Genomic DNA, 15,758 nt, shown 5'->3' with positions numbered 1-15,758 from the left:
GAGAATTAGTGCATTTTACCTTTTTTTTTTTAAGTTCTACAAAATCAAAATAATTTACAGAGTGAGAATCTTTAGCTAGGACTACACTTGTTAAAAGTTAGGGTAAATTACAACCATCCACCTGAGGTATGGTCAAATTACGAAAAATCCCCTCTTGTTTGGATAATTACAACAACCCATCAACTCCTCAAATTTAGTGGAATCTTCGATATTATATGGAATATTATCACTTTTGTACCTTTTTTATCCCATTCGAAATCTATATTTTGAAGCAAGATGATCATATTATGTTTTTTTGGCTTGTATATATCAGATTGTGGTGTATCAGAAACTGTATTTTAACACAAAACGAGTACAAACTAGAGCACATTCCACGAAATCTAGATGATTATGTTGAATTTGACAACATAAGGGTGGAAGTGTAAGAAAAAATCATAGTTGAGGGGTAGATGTAATTATCCAAATAAGGGGTTTTTTTTGTAAATCCACCATACCTCAGGGGGGTGTTTGTAATTTACCCTAAAAGTTATAATAGATACAAGATATAATTCAAGGGGGGAAATAAAGATTTTGGTAGTATGAGGGAGATAAGTGAAAGTTTCTGATTAATACAGGGAGGTAAATGAAATTAGCTCACAAAAGAATTACCCCATAGTCCCGTACTAACTTGTAACAAATTCATGCACTCCTTCAATTAAAAAAAAACAAATCGAAATTGTATGAACCCAACCAAAACCCTAATTCAGTAAAAATGCCCAAATCAGAATCCGAAGAAAAAGCATCATCATCTTCATCAGAAGAGGGAACCGATAATGAAGCGGCGAAAGGAAACGGCGGCGGCCGGAGAAATCAAGATGAAAAGCTACCGGACTATGAAATGCAGAGGCTGAATAGAATCGAAGAGAATAATAAAAGAATGGAAGCTTTGGGGCTGCGTAAAATGGCGAATTCCTTCATGGGAACTATTCAGAAATCGCAGACTGTGAAAAAGGGGAAGAAAAAAGTGTGTGATGAAGAAGATGAAGAATATAATCCAACCCAAGAGGATGAGGACGAAGATTCTTCATCGTCTGAGAAGAACGAGGTTGAAAGATTTAATTTTTAATTTTACTGGGTTCAAAGATTTTACTCTTATCATATTAAACATTTGAATTTTATCATTTTTTTTCTGTTCCTAAGTTTGATTAATTGTCTGTTGGTTTAATTTTGCATATTTATATATATGGTAAATTACGAAAAACCCCCTCGTGTTTGGGTAATTAAAACCACCCTCGACTATGGATCTTCTTACGCGTCCACCCTTATGGTGTCGAATTCAACAGAATCTAGAAGATTATGTGGCATGTTGTCTAGTTTGTACTCGTTTTGTGCAAAAATGTTGTTTCTATTGCACCACAATATGATATTTATGAGTTAAGAGATACATTTTATGATCATTTTGTTTCGAAATGTGGAGTTCGAATGGGATAAAACGGGTACAAACTGGAGAATATTCCACATAATCTAGAAGATTCTACTAAATTTGATACCGAAAGAGTGGACGTGTAAGAAAATTCATAGTTAAGGGGTTTTTTCGTAATTTGACCTTACCTCGGGGTGACCGTAATTTAACCTATTTATGTATAGAACAGTATCACTTTAGTAGTTTGTAGGCTTAATTGTGGGGGGGAAAAGAAAAGCTATGAATATCACTAATCTATGCAATATTGCATTATTTAAACGTGTTCTTATTTATATATTTGTCCGAACATCTCAAGAAAAATCGAGTAGCAGCAATTGGTTTCGGCATTTATTTCGAAGTACATATTTATCTATTTTTAATATATCTCAAGTATGATCTAAAAAGAGAAATATTGGTCCAGGTGAAGAGAAACACTTCTACTTCTAAGAAACGAGGCCCTACACAAAAACCCACTCCCGATTCAGATTTTGTGGACGACGATGATGCTTTGATGCAGGTAATAATAAGAAACCAATTTCTGTTTTGTAGCATCTGTTTTTTTTTTTTTTAATTTGCGTTTTGTTTTAAAGATTTCGTATGTTTATATTTTAGTTTTAATTCAAATAATTCTAAATAATTGTCGTTATTTTGCAGGCAATTGCTCTATCCCTGCAGGATTCTGCAGGGTTTTTAGATGTAAAAAGCAGCACACTTCCACGAAAAAATCCCTGCATTTCAGATGATTCTGGAAAGAGGAAGAAAAAGAAATTGGTTCGTATTTATTTTCGGTTAATTTATCGGTTATTTGTTTGTATTCGTCAATTTATTCTCATGATTTTTGTATACTTATCTAGGGTAAACAGATTACCAGTCGAGTGCAAATGACCGAAGATGAAATGCTTATACACTTCTTCCAGTTTGATGGTAAATAAAATTTTATCTTTTATTGATTTGTTTTGACTATTTATTCCATGACAGCAAATCTATTAATACCAGACCAAATATAACGATCCTAATACGATCCTAATGATAATAAAATATTTTGACATTTTTTTCTGTTTTATTTACTTATTTGTTTAATTACTTACGGAGCCGATTATTTAAAATGTCAATAGAAACTGGGAAAGGGGGCATCACTCTCAGAGATATACAGAGACTAGCCACAGCACATGATTTTACATGGTCGGAAAAAGAATTGGCCGATATGATATTTTGCTTTGACAACGATGGAGATGGAAAGGTCGTTATCTTTTTCTGCGTTTTTAGAATTTTCTTTTTCCCCGACTAATACGTTACCTTACTTCCCAAGCAATAGTAATTTGTCACCGACTACCCTTAAGTGACGACATAGATCTTTTTTTTTTTTTTTTTTTTATGAAATGTGAATGTATTAAAATGTCGTAAGAACATGTAGTTTGTGTCATATTTTGGCATTATTTGAACTTATTTGTTTTGTAAAATGCCCTTCAGATAAGCTTTGATGACTTCCGGAAGATTGTCGGTAGATGCAACATGCTAAAAGTTTGTGATGATGGTGGAAATGGTAAGTCGAGACTTGGGAACTGAGGATATATATGTTTTGACGCTGCTATTGTCTTGGTTGTGTTTTTTTTTTTTTTTTTTTACTTGTTTCGATACAAGGAAAAGGAAAAAATATGTAATAATGCCCGTTATTCAGCTTCCCGTGTAAATAATCTAATGTTTAACCATGTAACTAATTCTATGTTAATCTCGTAATCGTTTTGCTACAGGTTACTAAGCAAGGATCATGAAGAACTTCTCCGTCGTCATTGAAGCCTCACGAATTTCTCTAACTATATATATCATTATATGTATATACTTTTATAGTTCCTCCTGTTTTTAACATCGGCGAATTCACCAGAACAAGAATTTCAGAAACATGTACAATGACGGGGAGAAATAAAAGTAAACGAAAAACCATGATTCCATAAACAATATATCTCGTTATAGCAACGAAATACAAAATGTTAAAAAAAAAAAAAAAATGTTGGTCACAACAACACGAAAGCATCTCGAGCAAATTATAATGACCGGTAAAAACGCATCTAGGAGTGTTTTTCTACAGTCAAACAAATATAGCTAATTGAAAAATAAATCTCTTATAGTTGACACATTTCTTCAATGTCCTAAAAAAAAAGAATTTGACAAGCAGACAACTGAGGTATCTAAATACGAATTTCAGACGCAAGTTTTCGATCAAATCATGTTCTCTTGAGAAGATACCCCAACAGGATTCCAATCAAGCCAACAATGATGACATACATAAACGGGATACCCCCACGGCTTCTGTTACTTTGACGTCTCAACAGCTCCTGCAAGCCCATAAGGAAATAAGTAAAATTACAATGGTTAATTTAACAGGCAGATTATCGATTTCCTTCCCATATAATGCAATAATCTGAAATGCTCTATAGTTGCAGTGGTCACAAGGCTGATTATTGAATCGTTGAAACAATAAACTTAACTTTGTGTCAAAGAATGTATATTATCTACAACTATTCGATATTGCATGAGCCAAGGTAAATATTCGATATTTAATATCATATATATATGTCATTCGTCAGTCTTTGCATTCTCAATAGAAATCCTAATTTTAGAGTTGGCCAAATTTACTCACAGAATCCCCAAAGTGGGAGGTTTATAGCCAATGCATTTTATTAATAGGGTAGACAATTCGAAATCTGGATGCTTCACAAGGCACCAAGCCCGAATCGGCAATAGATTTAAAAACATATAAGTTTTTAGTTATTTATTTCTAACTGCAACAATTCACATTGGGCCAAAAGAATGCCGAGTGCAAGATTATTTCTAACAAATTATTTTACATTTCATATTTACTTCTTTTACGTGTGGGGGTGACAGTAACTACGAAGAACTGACCCACAAAAATCAAGATTCAAGAAACAGACAACATATGATTACCAGTTCTTGCTGAAGCTTGTTGTTTTGCTGAACAGCAGAATGTTTCTCCTCGGTCAGCTTTGAAATCAGGGCCTTCACCTACAATGGGAGCCAAACACTAATTCATCAATAAAAATGGTTAACCTTTACTAGTGTCGGAACAAATATACATCTATATATGAAACTCAAATTAGCTCCCAAGCTTAGAAAGTGCATAAAGGACAGTTAAAAATGTCGAAATTTCTTACACTAAGTATAAAGAGGAGACGGAATAAACAAAAAAAAAATCAAATTTAAATAACTAGTAATAAGAAATTTATGAGAGACGAAAAATATAGGATATAACCTCTGATGAGCTTTCATGCTGTTCAACAAATGCTTTCGACATCTGCAAAAGCATAACAGAAAGTATGATTACACACACACAAATTTGACAATATGCTTGATGCTTAAGAAACACGTGTTATATTTACCATGTTAAAATCGGAAGTCTGATTTACAGTCCCATTGTCTGATACTGAGGCCCGAGGTGAGGAACCTTCCTCTGACCCTTCTCGCACTGGTGAAGGTGGCTGAGGTGGCGGAACATAAACGACTCTCAACTTGGATTCATCAACTTGATTTCCCGACTCTTTGTTGAACTGATGACACACAGATCAGGTGAATAAGTAAGTTTCACCATATTTTACAAAATAGTAATTAAACAATGACCAATTGATCTACTTTAACAGTGAATCCTGCAAAAAGAATGTTATAATTACCATTTCAGGAGTAATATCCTTTGCGGTAAGTCCAGAGGCGACCACTACACTTTGGAGGAGAAATTTATCCCTGCATTGCATGTCTGGTGGAGCCTCCTTTTGGGCTTGCATTGTAACTGAATCAACAAACGGCATATGAATTGACTACAGAATACTATGCAAGTATGCAGTATTGAATAAATCCGATTAATCATTTCCAATCTTTAATACCTTAAATTAGATAAATATACAAACTTCAGTTGATATGTACATGTATATGATACACACGCACACACACATCGTGTGTGTGTGTGTGTGTGTGTGTGTGTGTGTGTGTGTGTGTGTGTGTGTGTGAGAGAGAGAGAGAGAGAGACCTGTGACATCACAATTAGAGTGAGGCAGCACTACCCCTGTGTTCGGCCTCACACAGTACTTCTTCGGATTCGTAGTTTTCACCTGAATATTCAAAAGATCAAGTAAAATTCAGATACTTCTACCTTTCAAAGGCGTTTCTTTTATATATTTTTTCAAAAAATCCCCACAGATAATAGAAACATTTTTTTTTTACCTTGAATGCAACAGGATTATCAGACTTGTTGGTTAATTGCATGGAACATGAGATCTGCTTCTTCAATTCGACTATTGCAGAACACAAACGGAAAACAAATCAATTAAAATAATTAAAAAAATCCAAAGCACAGATCTAAAAGAAACAGAATCAAATTCAAGTTTCGTCTAGCATTTTCCCCCAATCCATAGAATCGTCTAGAAGTGATAATTGAAACGAAAAAACACAAATAGCATAAAATTCAGAAGAAAAAAAATTGTACGTACACGGGAATTGAAGTTCGAGTGGCTCAATTTGGAGGAGATCGCCGTTGCTCATTTTAAAGCCGATCGCTGATCTATCCGCCGGAGAACTGATCGTACAATTGTTTCCGGTGACGTCGGAGCTGTTTACCGGCGGCGGAGATTGATTTGGAGCACCGTAACACAGCCAAAAGGGAGATTAATTGAGAGAAAAATAGAGATCTGGGTAATCGATTTTTTTGCCAATTCTGCCTTGGCTTTTTGCAGTTTCAGAGAAAGAGAGAGGAAAAATAAATAATGGCAAACGTGTAAAGTGTAGAGTGTCTCTAGTAAAATAGGCAAATTATTTTGGGTTTATTTCACTTTGCTCCCCTAAATATTTTGAACTTGACATTTAGGCCTTCAAACTACAAACATATACATATTACCCCCTTATTCTAATTGTTTCCCTCTTTTTAAAACAAAATTAGTTATACTTTCAGTTATGAAACAATTATTTTTTGGTAAATGAATGTATGAATGATGGATCTAGTTGTTTCTATTCGGTACACCATTTTGGTATTCTTTCTCTACTTATTCATATCATGTTCCGCCTCTAGTTTTTCATTTGTAGCAGAGTTTGAATTTTGAAAAATATAATAAAAATTAAAATAAAATATCGGTTTTCTACTATTTATTACGGTTTAAAGTAAGTTATGAAATTAAATTGTTATTTTAGTGCCAAACAACCATATAGTTCTATAACTCAACTAGTTAATAATAAATATTTGTACTACTAAGTTCACAAAAAAAAAATCACCCATTACGAAATATTTTTTTTTGAACAATGATTTTAATGAAATATATTTAACATAGGACTTGAAAGAATATTATAAATAAATAAATAAACTTGGGGGAAGCATAACTGAATTTTGGAGTTTGGGGGAGAAAAGTGTCACAAACTTATAAGTTGAAGGGGGTGAGGTAAAATACGATTTATAGTTTTAACTTGCAACATACTCGAATTCGGTATGGTAGGTAAGCACTACCACTACATTAAAGGAGTACGTCACTAGGTATCTATTCATTAAATTTAAATTTTGGATTTTATTTTATTTTAAATGGACTTTTGTAATTAGGCAGGAATTCGAACTTGAGTTATTTAACACGATACTTTTTTACTCTACAACTATGTAATTTTTACGGACTTTTTTAAGTAATAATTGCGATAAATAACTTGTGTTGATTGAGTTTAAATAAATATAGAATAAAATTTCATGTTTAGTGAGAATTTTACCATTTGATCCAATTTTTTTAAATTTGTATATTTTTATAAATATATAGTTACAAATTTTGAAAATGTTGTAATGCATAATGTATAAAAATTATTTAGAAAACAACTTATACATAAATCATCTATTATATGAAAAGGTAATTGATAGTAGAATATATATATATATATATATAGGAATTAAATTAAAAACGGATGCGCTGCTATTTGACTAAAAACGGATGCCACTTATGAAGTGACACGTGGAGATTTTATGCATATCTCTCTACCTCTCTCCTAGAATTGTCTACAATCTTTATTATCTCTCTACCTTTGTTTTGTTTTCTTACTTTGTTTTTTCTCCAAATAAACACTTATTTTTTCGTATAATTTAATTCAGTGTTACTATTTAATTTAATTTAATTAAGTGTTACTTTTTATGATAATTTTATATAATAATTTTATTATATTGTATCAATGACTACTTCGACCCTACACCAGGTGATAAACACCGGGTGGGTCTTCTGCTGCCACGTGTCTTTTTTTGTATTTTATAATATATTCTTCCGTTTGGGTTAACCTATAGGGATTTTAGAAAAAAATAAAAAAGACACGTGACAGCAGAAGACCCACCCGGTATTTATCACCAGGTGTAGGATCGAAGGAGCCTTGTATCAATTTAGTATGAAAGTATTATGAATTACATTAAAAGAAAAAAATCAAATACGTGTATTTTTTTTTCTTCTAAATATGATAAGAAAACTATTGAATCTTAAATATAATATTAGGTGCTAAATATAAATCTAGAGAAAATAAGAAATAATTTGATTTCCACATGAATAAAATAAATAGAAGATAAGCAATTAATTAACAACTCAAGGCATTCATCATTCATTAATCTCTCCACGTGTCCTATATCTAAAGGCATCCGTTTTTTCCTTTTTAACGGGTAATCCGTTCCAAATGTAATCCCATATATATATATGTGTGTGTGTGTGTGTGTGTGTGTGTGTGAAAATACTAGACTAAAGGTTCTTGACTTTGAATATTCTTTCACCCTTTATGCTCTTCTTTGTTTGGTAGATCCTTTTCCTTTAATAATTATTCCTTTTGCAATAAATTTTTTTCTAGGAATTTCTTTTGCAATTTTTATGTGAACCATAATATACCCTTTTTCTACACATGCGGGTTGATCTACCGGAAAAAATAATATCGAACGAATAATGTCTTGTATAGTACAAGAATTCATTTTCCCAACAATTTTGTAGATGCTACAGCCGGTGAAATACACCAGATGATCTTAAATCTTATTACAAATATATTTATGGGAATTAGATAAGAAACTTTATAAAGTTAGTGGTGGATATGTTCTTTTTGAGCAAAAAATTGGCCACTCAACAAAAATATATAGCCACTGATTTTGACTGATATTGATAATTAGAGTTTGTTGCATCCGGTGGTACACGGTAGTTGTATCGAATTGCTAAAAAACTCTTCGTATTTTTAATATTAATTAAAAAACCATATAATATATTTCGCACACAACCTCCTAAATTGTGAGTTGTTCGGAATAATTTGATTTAATTTTTTTTTTTTTTTTTTTTTTGAAAGTTTATCTCTACAATTTATACTACTAAATTTGTTCAGGCAATATTTTAGTAATAAATAAAACATAAAAAAACGTATTAAAATTGGAAGAAAATCAGTCTAAACTTTAAAGTAAGCACAAATGAACAAAGAAGTAATTTAAATATTTAATTAAGGGGCAATTTGCTATAGGTCCTCCTATAAGAGATTATATGTGTTAAAATCCATCTAATAAACTCTAATTTCCAGCAAATTTTTGTATTTATAATTTGTCAAAATTACCCCTATCAATATCTCTAGTAATATACGGTAAAATATATCTTCAAAATCAAATCCCCCATTTCTCTCCCTATTATACTGCAAATTCGAAATTCCAATTGCAAAAATCTTGAATTCGATTTCTCCCCTATTCTTCAAATCGAAAATTTCACCACGAATTTTGAATCCTTCAAGAGGTTTTGGGTGTGTGGTCGTTTGCAGTTTTACCAGGTCGTTTGCATTTTGTCTTCGTTTTCGATTTGCTGTTCAATTTTTGGGTTCTTGGTCGTTTGCAGTTTTGGGTGTTTTGGTTGTTTGCAGTTTTCGATTTGGTCGTTTGCAGTTTTCGATTTGCTGTTCAATTTTTGGGTTCTTGGTCGTTTTACCAGGTCGTTTTGGGTACCAGGTCGTTTGCAGTTTTGGGTGTCTTGGTCGTTTGCAGTTTTGGGTGTTTTGGTTGTTTGCAGTTTTCGATTTGCTGCAGTTTGCAGTTTTCGATTTTTGGGTTCTTGGGCGTTTGCAGTTTTCGTTTTGGTCGTTTGCAGTATTCAATTTGCTGTTTTATTTGCTGTTCAATTTTTGGGTTCTTGGTCGTTTTACCAGGTCGTTTTGGGTACCAGGTCGTTTTGGGTACCAGGTCGTTTGCAGTTTTGGGTGTCTTGGTCGTTTGCAGTTTTGGGTGTTTTGGTTGTTCGCAGTTTTCGATTTGCTGCAGTTTGCAGTTTTCGATTTGGTCGTTTTGCAGTATTCGATTTGCTGTTTTATTTGCTGTTCAATTTTTGGGTTCTTGGTCGTTTTACCAGGTCGTTTTGGGTGTTTGTCGTTTGCAGTTTTACTTCGTTTTGTTTGCAGTTTACAAATTGTTGTTGCCCACTTCGACTTCGTTTTGTTTGCAGATTACAAATTGTTTTTTGCTCGGAATCAACGGCTGGTGTTAGGGTTTGTTGTTTGGAGTTCATACGATGGCCAAAACACGATTAAGTCTTGGTAATCAATGATCCTTTTGTATTTAGTTTGTTTGCTATTTATTTCAAATATTTCAAAAAAAATTTGAGAAACCGTTTTTTCCCCCTTAACAGCAAAGGATGATGATGATTTCCAATCCCCGAAATCAGGTAAATTGAGGGGTTTGTGTATGTTACGACTATGGTTATGTTTATTCTAAAACAATACGTTTGAAGAACCTAATTATGTGTTCTGACTTTGCTATTTACATTTATCTGTTATGAGTTTGCAAGTTGAATTTCAATATGTTCGTTTTGGATTTCCAAAGTTTACCGGTTTTGTTCAAATAATAAAATTTTTAATTTTATATTTTTTGGTACTTTGAAGAACCCATTTATTCGTTTTTCATTTGCAAAAAACTCATTTACTGAAAATTTTGATTCGGACGTAGTTGGGTTAATATTGCATATGGTAGCCTATTTTGAACATAAGACAGGCTTGTGTTTGTATAAACTAAAAAAAAAACAAAAAAAAATGTAAATTGAAATTACAATAACCAACCATGGGCTGCATTTCATGGTTGCACATAGCTTATTTGAGGAGTTTCGTTAGTGGTAGTTTCAATCAATGTTTGTTTATTATGAGTTTGCACTTAATAGTTTTGTTGATATGATTTCGTACTTAGTATTGTTGTTGTTTTTTGTTATGAGTTTGCATCTTGGAATTCAATGCGTACATTTGTTGTTCAATATCGTATAATCATTTTTTTTAAATTAACCAGTCGCGGGAAAGAAACGGAACACGCCTTTAAATGCCGGTTCAACATCGTCAAAAAAAGTGAAGACAAAATCAATAACACCTACCTTGAGGGCACCAGTTGAGCAGGAAATAGAACCAGCAGTTCCAAATCCGAAATATCGTGCAACACTCGTTTTTGTTGTCCGCTTCTTCAAAAAATATAATTTCAATGGACGTCACATTGAATGTGTTCAAAGGACCGTGTTTGCAGAATTTATACCGCCGTTTATGAGGAGAGAGATCCCAACGCAGGAAGTCAGTAAGTCTGTACAAGAAATATATAAAATTCTCGTGACGTACGACAAAAATAAACGTCGATTTATAATTGGTGGAAAAGAGCTTCAGTTAAGCCCTATTGAGTGCCAATTGATTTTTGGGGTAAAAAGCGGCGCCACCGGCATGAATATAACGTTTAAAAAAGCAGTCATAAACCGAGGGATGGCATCATAGCAAGGCACTTTCAATCCGTGAAGCGACTATAAGTTAAACATCTGAATGCAACCCTGGATCAATTGATGAAGAAAAACCAAGAACATGACATCGAATTTACAAACATATTTTGTCGTTTTAAATAACTTTGCGAGTTTACAATTTACAGTTTGTACTTCATTCTTTATCATTTTTCGTGTACAATTTGCCTTCACTGTTTGTATTTGCAATTTGTAATTAACGATTGTTAATATTAGCAACTATTACATTTGTTGTTTTGTATCGTACAATCATTATCTTTTTTTTGTTTCACACTCAATCCACTGCAAAAAAAAATGATCAAGTCATTGTTCAACATGATCGAAGAAAGGAAAAGCAATATTAAATGCATCGGACGTTCACATAATCAATGTCAAATTACGTGTAGGATATGGATTATGCATCGTTTATATTTAATTGTAAACAACAAACTACATATATTTAATTACAAACAACAAACTGAACAATATGATATGCATAATCTATATACAAACAATAACACTAAAAAAAATGTAATATTACAAATTGCAGTTTGCAGTTTTCTATTCATGTTGCTAATTTATTTTGCAATTCAATTTCTTTTTGGTATTTATGGAATGAAATTCAATTAAAAAATACAAACAGAAATAAAAGTTAACTTAAAAAAATTAAATTGAAAGAGATGCAGAGAGAGGAGAAAGGGAATAGAGAGAGTGAGAGAGAGAGAGGGGGCATATATTTGGGGAGGGGGAGAGAGAGAATGAGTAGGAGAGAGAGAGAGAGAGGGGGGCACGTGAGAGTAGATTGAGAGAGGAAGAGTAATAAGTGGGATTTGTTAACCACTTTCATATAAAATTAATTGTTAATTGAGGAGGGTGTTTTTTGTCTATACACTAATAATTTAATTTAATTTACATTAATTTTATTAGGCTAAGGACTTATAGCTATATTCATCTAATAGAATGGACCTCCACCTATATAAGTCCATAATTAAGGGTGTCTAGCCAATTTCCCCTTTAATTAATGGCACGACCTCTAAGAAATAAAATTCTAAATAACAATTATAATATATAGTTGTCATTGTCGAATCGAAATCCATTGCAATCTCTCCATATTTTTTTGGCCCACAATTTTTCACTAAACAAATATTAGGTAACAAATGTTTTTGGCCCATAATTGTTCATTTTATAAATCGAATTATTATTATTTCAGAATATATTTATATAAATTCACATATTTCAAACTTTTGTATATATAATATTAGTGTGTAATTGTGTATATATCAAAGACGAAAAACCATCCAATAACTTCATCGTTTCACAACACACACATTCATACGTACTAATGTATGATTGTGTGTAAATGAAAACGATTAAATTCAATATATTTCATCAGATGTAATATCTACACGCGCGAGAATTTCGAGAGATCCGACATCGATAACATTCTTTGGATAGAATGTATTACAAGACAAGAAATAATTAAAATATTAAATTAAACAATAAAAAAAGGTATATATACATATAATATGCAATAATTGTCAAGTTGGTTAAGTTTATTACAACTGCCAGCTTGAAGAAGCACCTATCTGGAACATAATTCTTAATCATGTAATAACAACAACAACAATAATAATAATAATAATAATAATAATAACAATAATAATTAAAAAAAAAGGATCATCCTGTAAATATATACAGTATATTACTAACAAATTTACAAATTTGGTACATATATATATAGGTAAATTACAATCAACCCCTGAAGTATGATCAATTACGAAAAAAACTCCTACTGTTTGGATAATTACATCTACCCCTCAATTATGAATCTTCTTACACCTCCACCATTATTGTGTCAAATTCAACATAATCATCTAGATTCGGTGGAATGTTCTCTAATTTGTACTCGTTTTGTGCAAAAATACAGTCTATGATGCACCACAATCTGATATATACAAGCCAAAATACACATCTTGCTGCAAAATGTGGAGCTCGAATGGGATAAAACGAGTACAAAATCGAGAATATTCCATATAATCTAGATGATTCCACTAAATTTGAAACCGCGAGGGTGGACGTTTAAGAAGATTTAAAGTTGAGGGGTGTTTGTAATTACCCAAACATGAGGGTTTTTTTTGTAATTTAACCATACCTCAGGGGTGGTTGTAATTTACCCTATATATATACAAGAAGGTGAAACAAACAAACATTTTCAGCCGTTGGATCAATAATCATCAACAGAAGAAGAAGAAGCAAGAGAAGAAGTAAAACCAGCATACCAAGCAATTCTCATGAGCTGCACACCAAGAACCAGCACCCACCCACACACTAACCCTCTCACCGTGTGCACCATCCAATCGGGCGCTGCCAGCTCGACTCCAAGCCCCAGACCCCTCATCAGCTGCAACAGTCTGTACGCCTCGTACACAACGGGGGCCACCAGCCACACGGGCGACCCCCAGTGCCACGTCAGCATCTCCGTCAGCATCTGCACAGACAGCAGCAGAAAGTAGGGCCCCAGAAGCACCGCAAAAGATATAAACGGCAATTGAGGCTCGAGCAAGCCCCTTCGGGAACAAAAGAGCACCAGTAGGGGAACGAGAAATCCCGTTACGTTTGCTAGCGTGTTCCAGAATTTATAAGCATGGGGCGGCTTATTACAGCAAGGCTGAGCTGTACGGGCAGTGGAATCTGCTATGAGGAGGAAGAGGGAAGCGCCGAGGTTGAATATGCAGTCGAGGCCTGTGAGAGAGAGGAGCGTGGCTATGGTGGGACCCATGAATATCGAAGAGATGGGCAGCCATAAGGTGGGGACCACCCCCGTGAGTAGGAGGATTGCGGGCCCCACAAGCCATAGGGGCTTTCTGAGGTATTGGAACTGCGCGATGAATGGTTCGGTTTTGGTTGTCGAAGGCTTGGCTAGTTCTTGAGAAGAATTCATGGACTCGAAGATATTGGCAGTTTCTTCGTTTTCTGGGGCGTATGTTATTGGAGAGGGTTCAAATGGGGAAGTATTTGCATAGCAGATAGATCGACGGTGAACACTAATGTGTCGTGAATTGCTAATGGCAGGTAGATTTTGGGATTTCCACACCTTCAAGCGATTGTGACGCGAACGAGAAACGGTAGGTACTGGAATACTGGATGGAGGGTGGGTAAGTAGTGATGCCATCTCTATGTTCGTGAAAGAGAAAACTCGAGGGGGGGCCCACGGTTGGGGGTCTTCAGTTTCGAATTACCTGACAATAGAACAAGAAGAAGCTTCACACAAGAAAGATCTTGTTTTCTACAACACAAACACCAAGAGATATATCATGTTTTTAAAATCGGAAATTATAGGAACTCTTAGGTCACGTTTGGTTGCCAAGATAAGATTAAATAATGTAATGAAACCCCATTATAATATTGGACCCACAATAATCAAATAAAAAACATGCCTAGAAGGCAAGATAAGCCATGATAACATAATATTTGCGGGTCGACCCGGTAAATTATTGGGGATACCAAACATCAAACAAAGTCCAATTATTTAGTTAATCGTGGCTAATCTCCCCCAAACAAACGAGGCCTTACAGCACAAGAATCATCGAACGAGGGATAACTATGACAAGTTTCTGCCTAAGTTCATATATTATTGCACCAGCTCATGAAATCCAACACGAACAACAATACCAAGGCCGATTTTATCAGTCATTTTAGCATAGCGAGCACGAAAGGATCATAAAATTTATAAACCCGTGATTAAAAAACGAGCCCAAAATTTAATTAACCGTTCAAACAATATTATGTCAAACCTCAACCCCTATTATTACGCAATCCTATGAAGCATATTACAGGATTACATCATACAAGGGTTTATATATTAAATTACAAACATGAGATTATCACATATTACATTATTAGGAACAATATAATCCTATCCAATTCAATCAATCTTATCAATCCTATCTTATCAACATGCTAACTGAAAACGAGGCCTTGTAAATTTGTTTAACCCTTTCACTAATGACTTTGATGCTAACTTAATCTAATGCGAGCTAAAGTAATTCTAGGGTTAATTTGATGCATACCAGAAAAAAAAAAAAAACATCATTTGTACAAATTAAAAGTACAGATTAAACTATCAATACAAATTAAAACGTGCGCATCAAAAAATCTGAAATTTCAGGCGGCCAAACAGAAAAAAAATGTTGAATCGGAGTGGTAAAAGGGGGATTTTACCTCGTCAGGGCTCCACCTCAGTGAATCGAAGTTATGGAAGATATTAAGGTTTCCGACGAAGCTCAACGGCGAAGAAGATCATCGAAATTCAGATGGACTAATAGTCCGGCGAAGTCCGCCGGCTGTCGGGTATAATTTATTCTGGACAGGAGATATGCTAATATGAGGATTAATTCTAATTTTCCATTTTTGTTATGGGAAAATTACGGTTTTCACCCTACAAGTTTACACGAATTCGACATTTGGTCCCTCATGTTCATGAAAAACATATCTGGTCCCTCGTATTCATAAATTCAACACTTATAGGTGTTGTTTGCAAATGCTTTTAGAAATAAATT

The 15,758-nt window shown here is 33.8% G+C and overlaps 3 protein-coding genes across 6 annotated transcripts; 1 reads left to right on the top strand and 2 right to left on the bottom strand.

The window, feature by feature from the left end:
* The first annotated feature begins 662 nt into the window (after positions 1–662).
* Positions 663–3,394, top strand: LOC105965591 (hypothetical protein). 4 transcript variants are annotated; one of them, XM_088813019.1, is made up of 7 exons: positions 664–1,084; positions 1,863–1,958; positions 2,096–2,212; positions 2,305–2,365; positions 2,557–2,681; positions 2,912–2,984; positions 3,193–3,394. In XM_088813019.1, the coding sequence occupies exons 1-7, from the start codon at positions 752–754 to the stop codon at positions 3,198–3,200; spliced, it is 813 nt and encodes a 270-aa protein (XP_088669145.1). In that variant the 5' UTR covers positions 664–751; the 3' UTR covers positions 3,201–3,394. The 4 variants fall into 4 exon arrangements, with proteins under 4 accessions (XP_012845612.1, XP_088669145.1, XP_012845613.1 ...); XM_012990159.2 differs by having other exon boundaries at positions 665–1,084; positions 2,296–2,365; XM_012990158.2 differs by having other exon boundaries at positions 663–1,084; positions 2,912–3,214.
* Positions 3,369–6,219, bottom strand: LOC105965592 (vesicle-associated protein 1-1). The gene is made up of 8 exons (XM_012990160.2): positions 5,938–6,219; positions 5,672–5,742; positions 5,478–5,559; positions 5,125–5,240; positions 4,837–5,004; positions 4,710–4,751; positions 4,385–4,462; positions 3,369–3,774 (listed from the first exon to the last, which is right to left on the bottom strand). The coding sequence occupies exons 1-8, from the start codon at positions 5,987–5,989 to the stop codon at positions 3,664–3,666; spliced, it is 720 nt and encodes a 239-aa protein (XP_012845614.1). The 5' UTR covers positions 5,990–6,219; the 3' UTR covers positions 3,369–3,663.
* A 6,982-nt stretch (positions 6,220–13,201) lies between these two features.
* LOC105968153 (cytochrome P450 family protein) lies at positions 13,202–15,584 on the bottom strand. The gene is made up of 2 exons (XM_012992775.2): positions 15,421–15,584; positions 13,202–14,438 (listed from the first exon to the last, which is right to left on the bottom strand). Exon 2 carries the CDS (start codon positions 14,369–14,371, stop codon positions 13,424–13,426), a length of 948 nt encoding a protein of 315 aa, XP_012848229.2. The 5' UTR covers positions 14,372–14,438; positions 15,421–15,584; the 3' UTR covers positions 13,202–13,423.
* Between the last annotated feature and the right edge of the window lie 174 nt (positions 15,585–15,758).

This window comes from Erythranthe guttata, chromosome 14 (genome assembly GCF_056151865.1).
Source record: "Erythranthe guttata isolate IM_541 chromosome 14, IM_541, whole genome shotgun sequence".
Taxonomy (NCBI): domain Eukaryota; kingdom Viridiplantae; phylum Streptophyta; class Magnoliopsida; order Lamiales; family Phrymaceae; genus Erythranthe; species Erythranthe guttata.
This window is presented reverse-complemented; position numbering and strand designations above follow the sequence as displayed.

What these genes read in the sequence shown, in the direction of transcription:
- LOC105965591 (XM_012990157.2), top strand. Translation starts at nt 752, where the DNA reads ATGCCCAAATCAGAATCCGAAGAAAAAGCATCATCATCTTCATCAGAA. An exon ending in ACGATGATGCTTTGATGCAG is followed by an intron (nt 1,959 to 2,095) that starts GTAATAATAAGA and finishes GTTATTTTGCAG; the next exon opens with GCAATTGCTCTATCCCTGCA. An exon ending in ACACTTCTTCCAGTTTGATG is followed by an intron (nt 2,366 to 2,556) that starts GTAAATAAAATT and finishes AAATGTCAATAG; the next exon opens with AAACTGGGAAAGGGGGCATC.
- LOC105965592 (XM_012990160.2), bottom strand. Translation starts at nt 5,989, where the DNA reads ATGAGCAACGGCGATCTCCTCCAAATTGAGCCACTCGAACTTCAATTC. An exon ending in CTCTAATTGTGATGTCACAG is followed by an intron (nt 5,241 to 5,477) that starts GTCTCTCTCTCT and finishes TTGTTGATTCAG; the next exon opens with TTACAATGCAAGCCCAAAAG. An exon ending in AGCATGAAAGCTCATCAGAG is followed by an intron (nt 4,463 to 4,709) that starts GTTATATCCTAT and finishes CTCCCATTGTAG; the next exon opens with GTGAAGGCCCTGATTTCAAA.
- LOC105968153 (XM_012992775.2), bottom strand. Translation starts at nt 14,371, where the DNA reads ATGGCATCACTACTTACCCACCCTCCATCCAGTATTCCAGTACCTACC.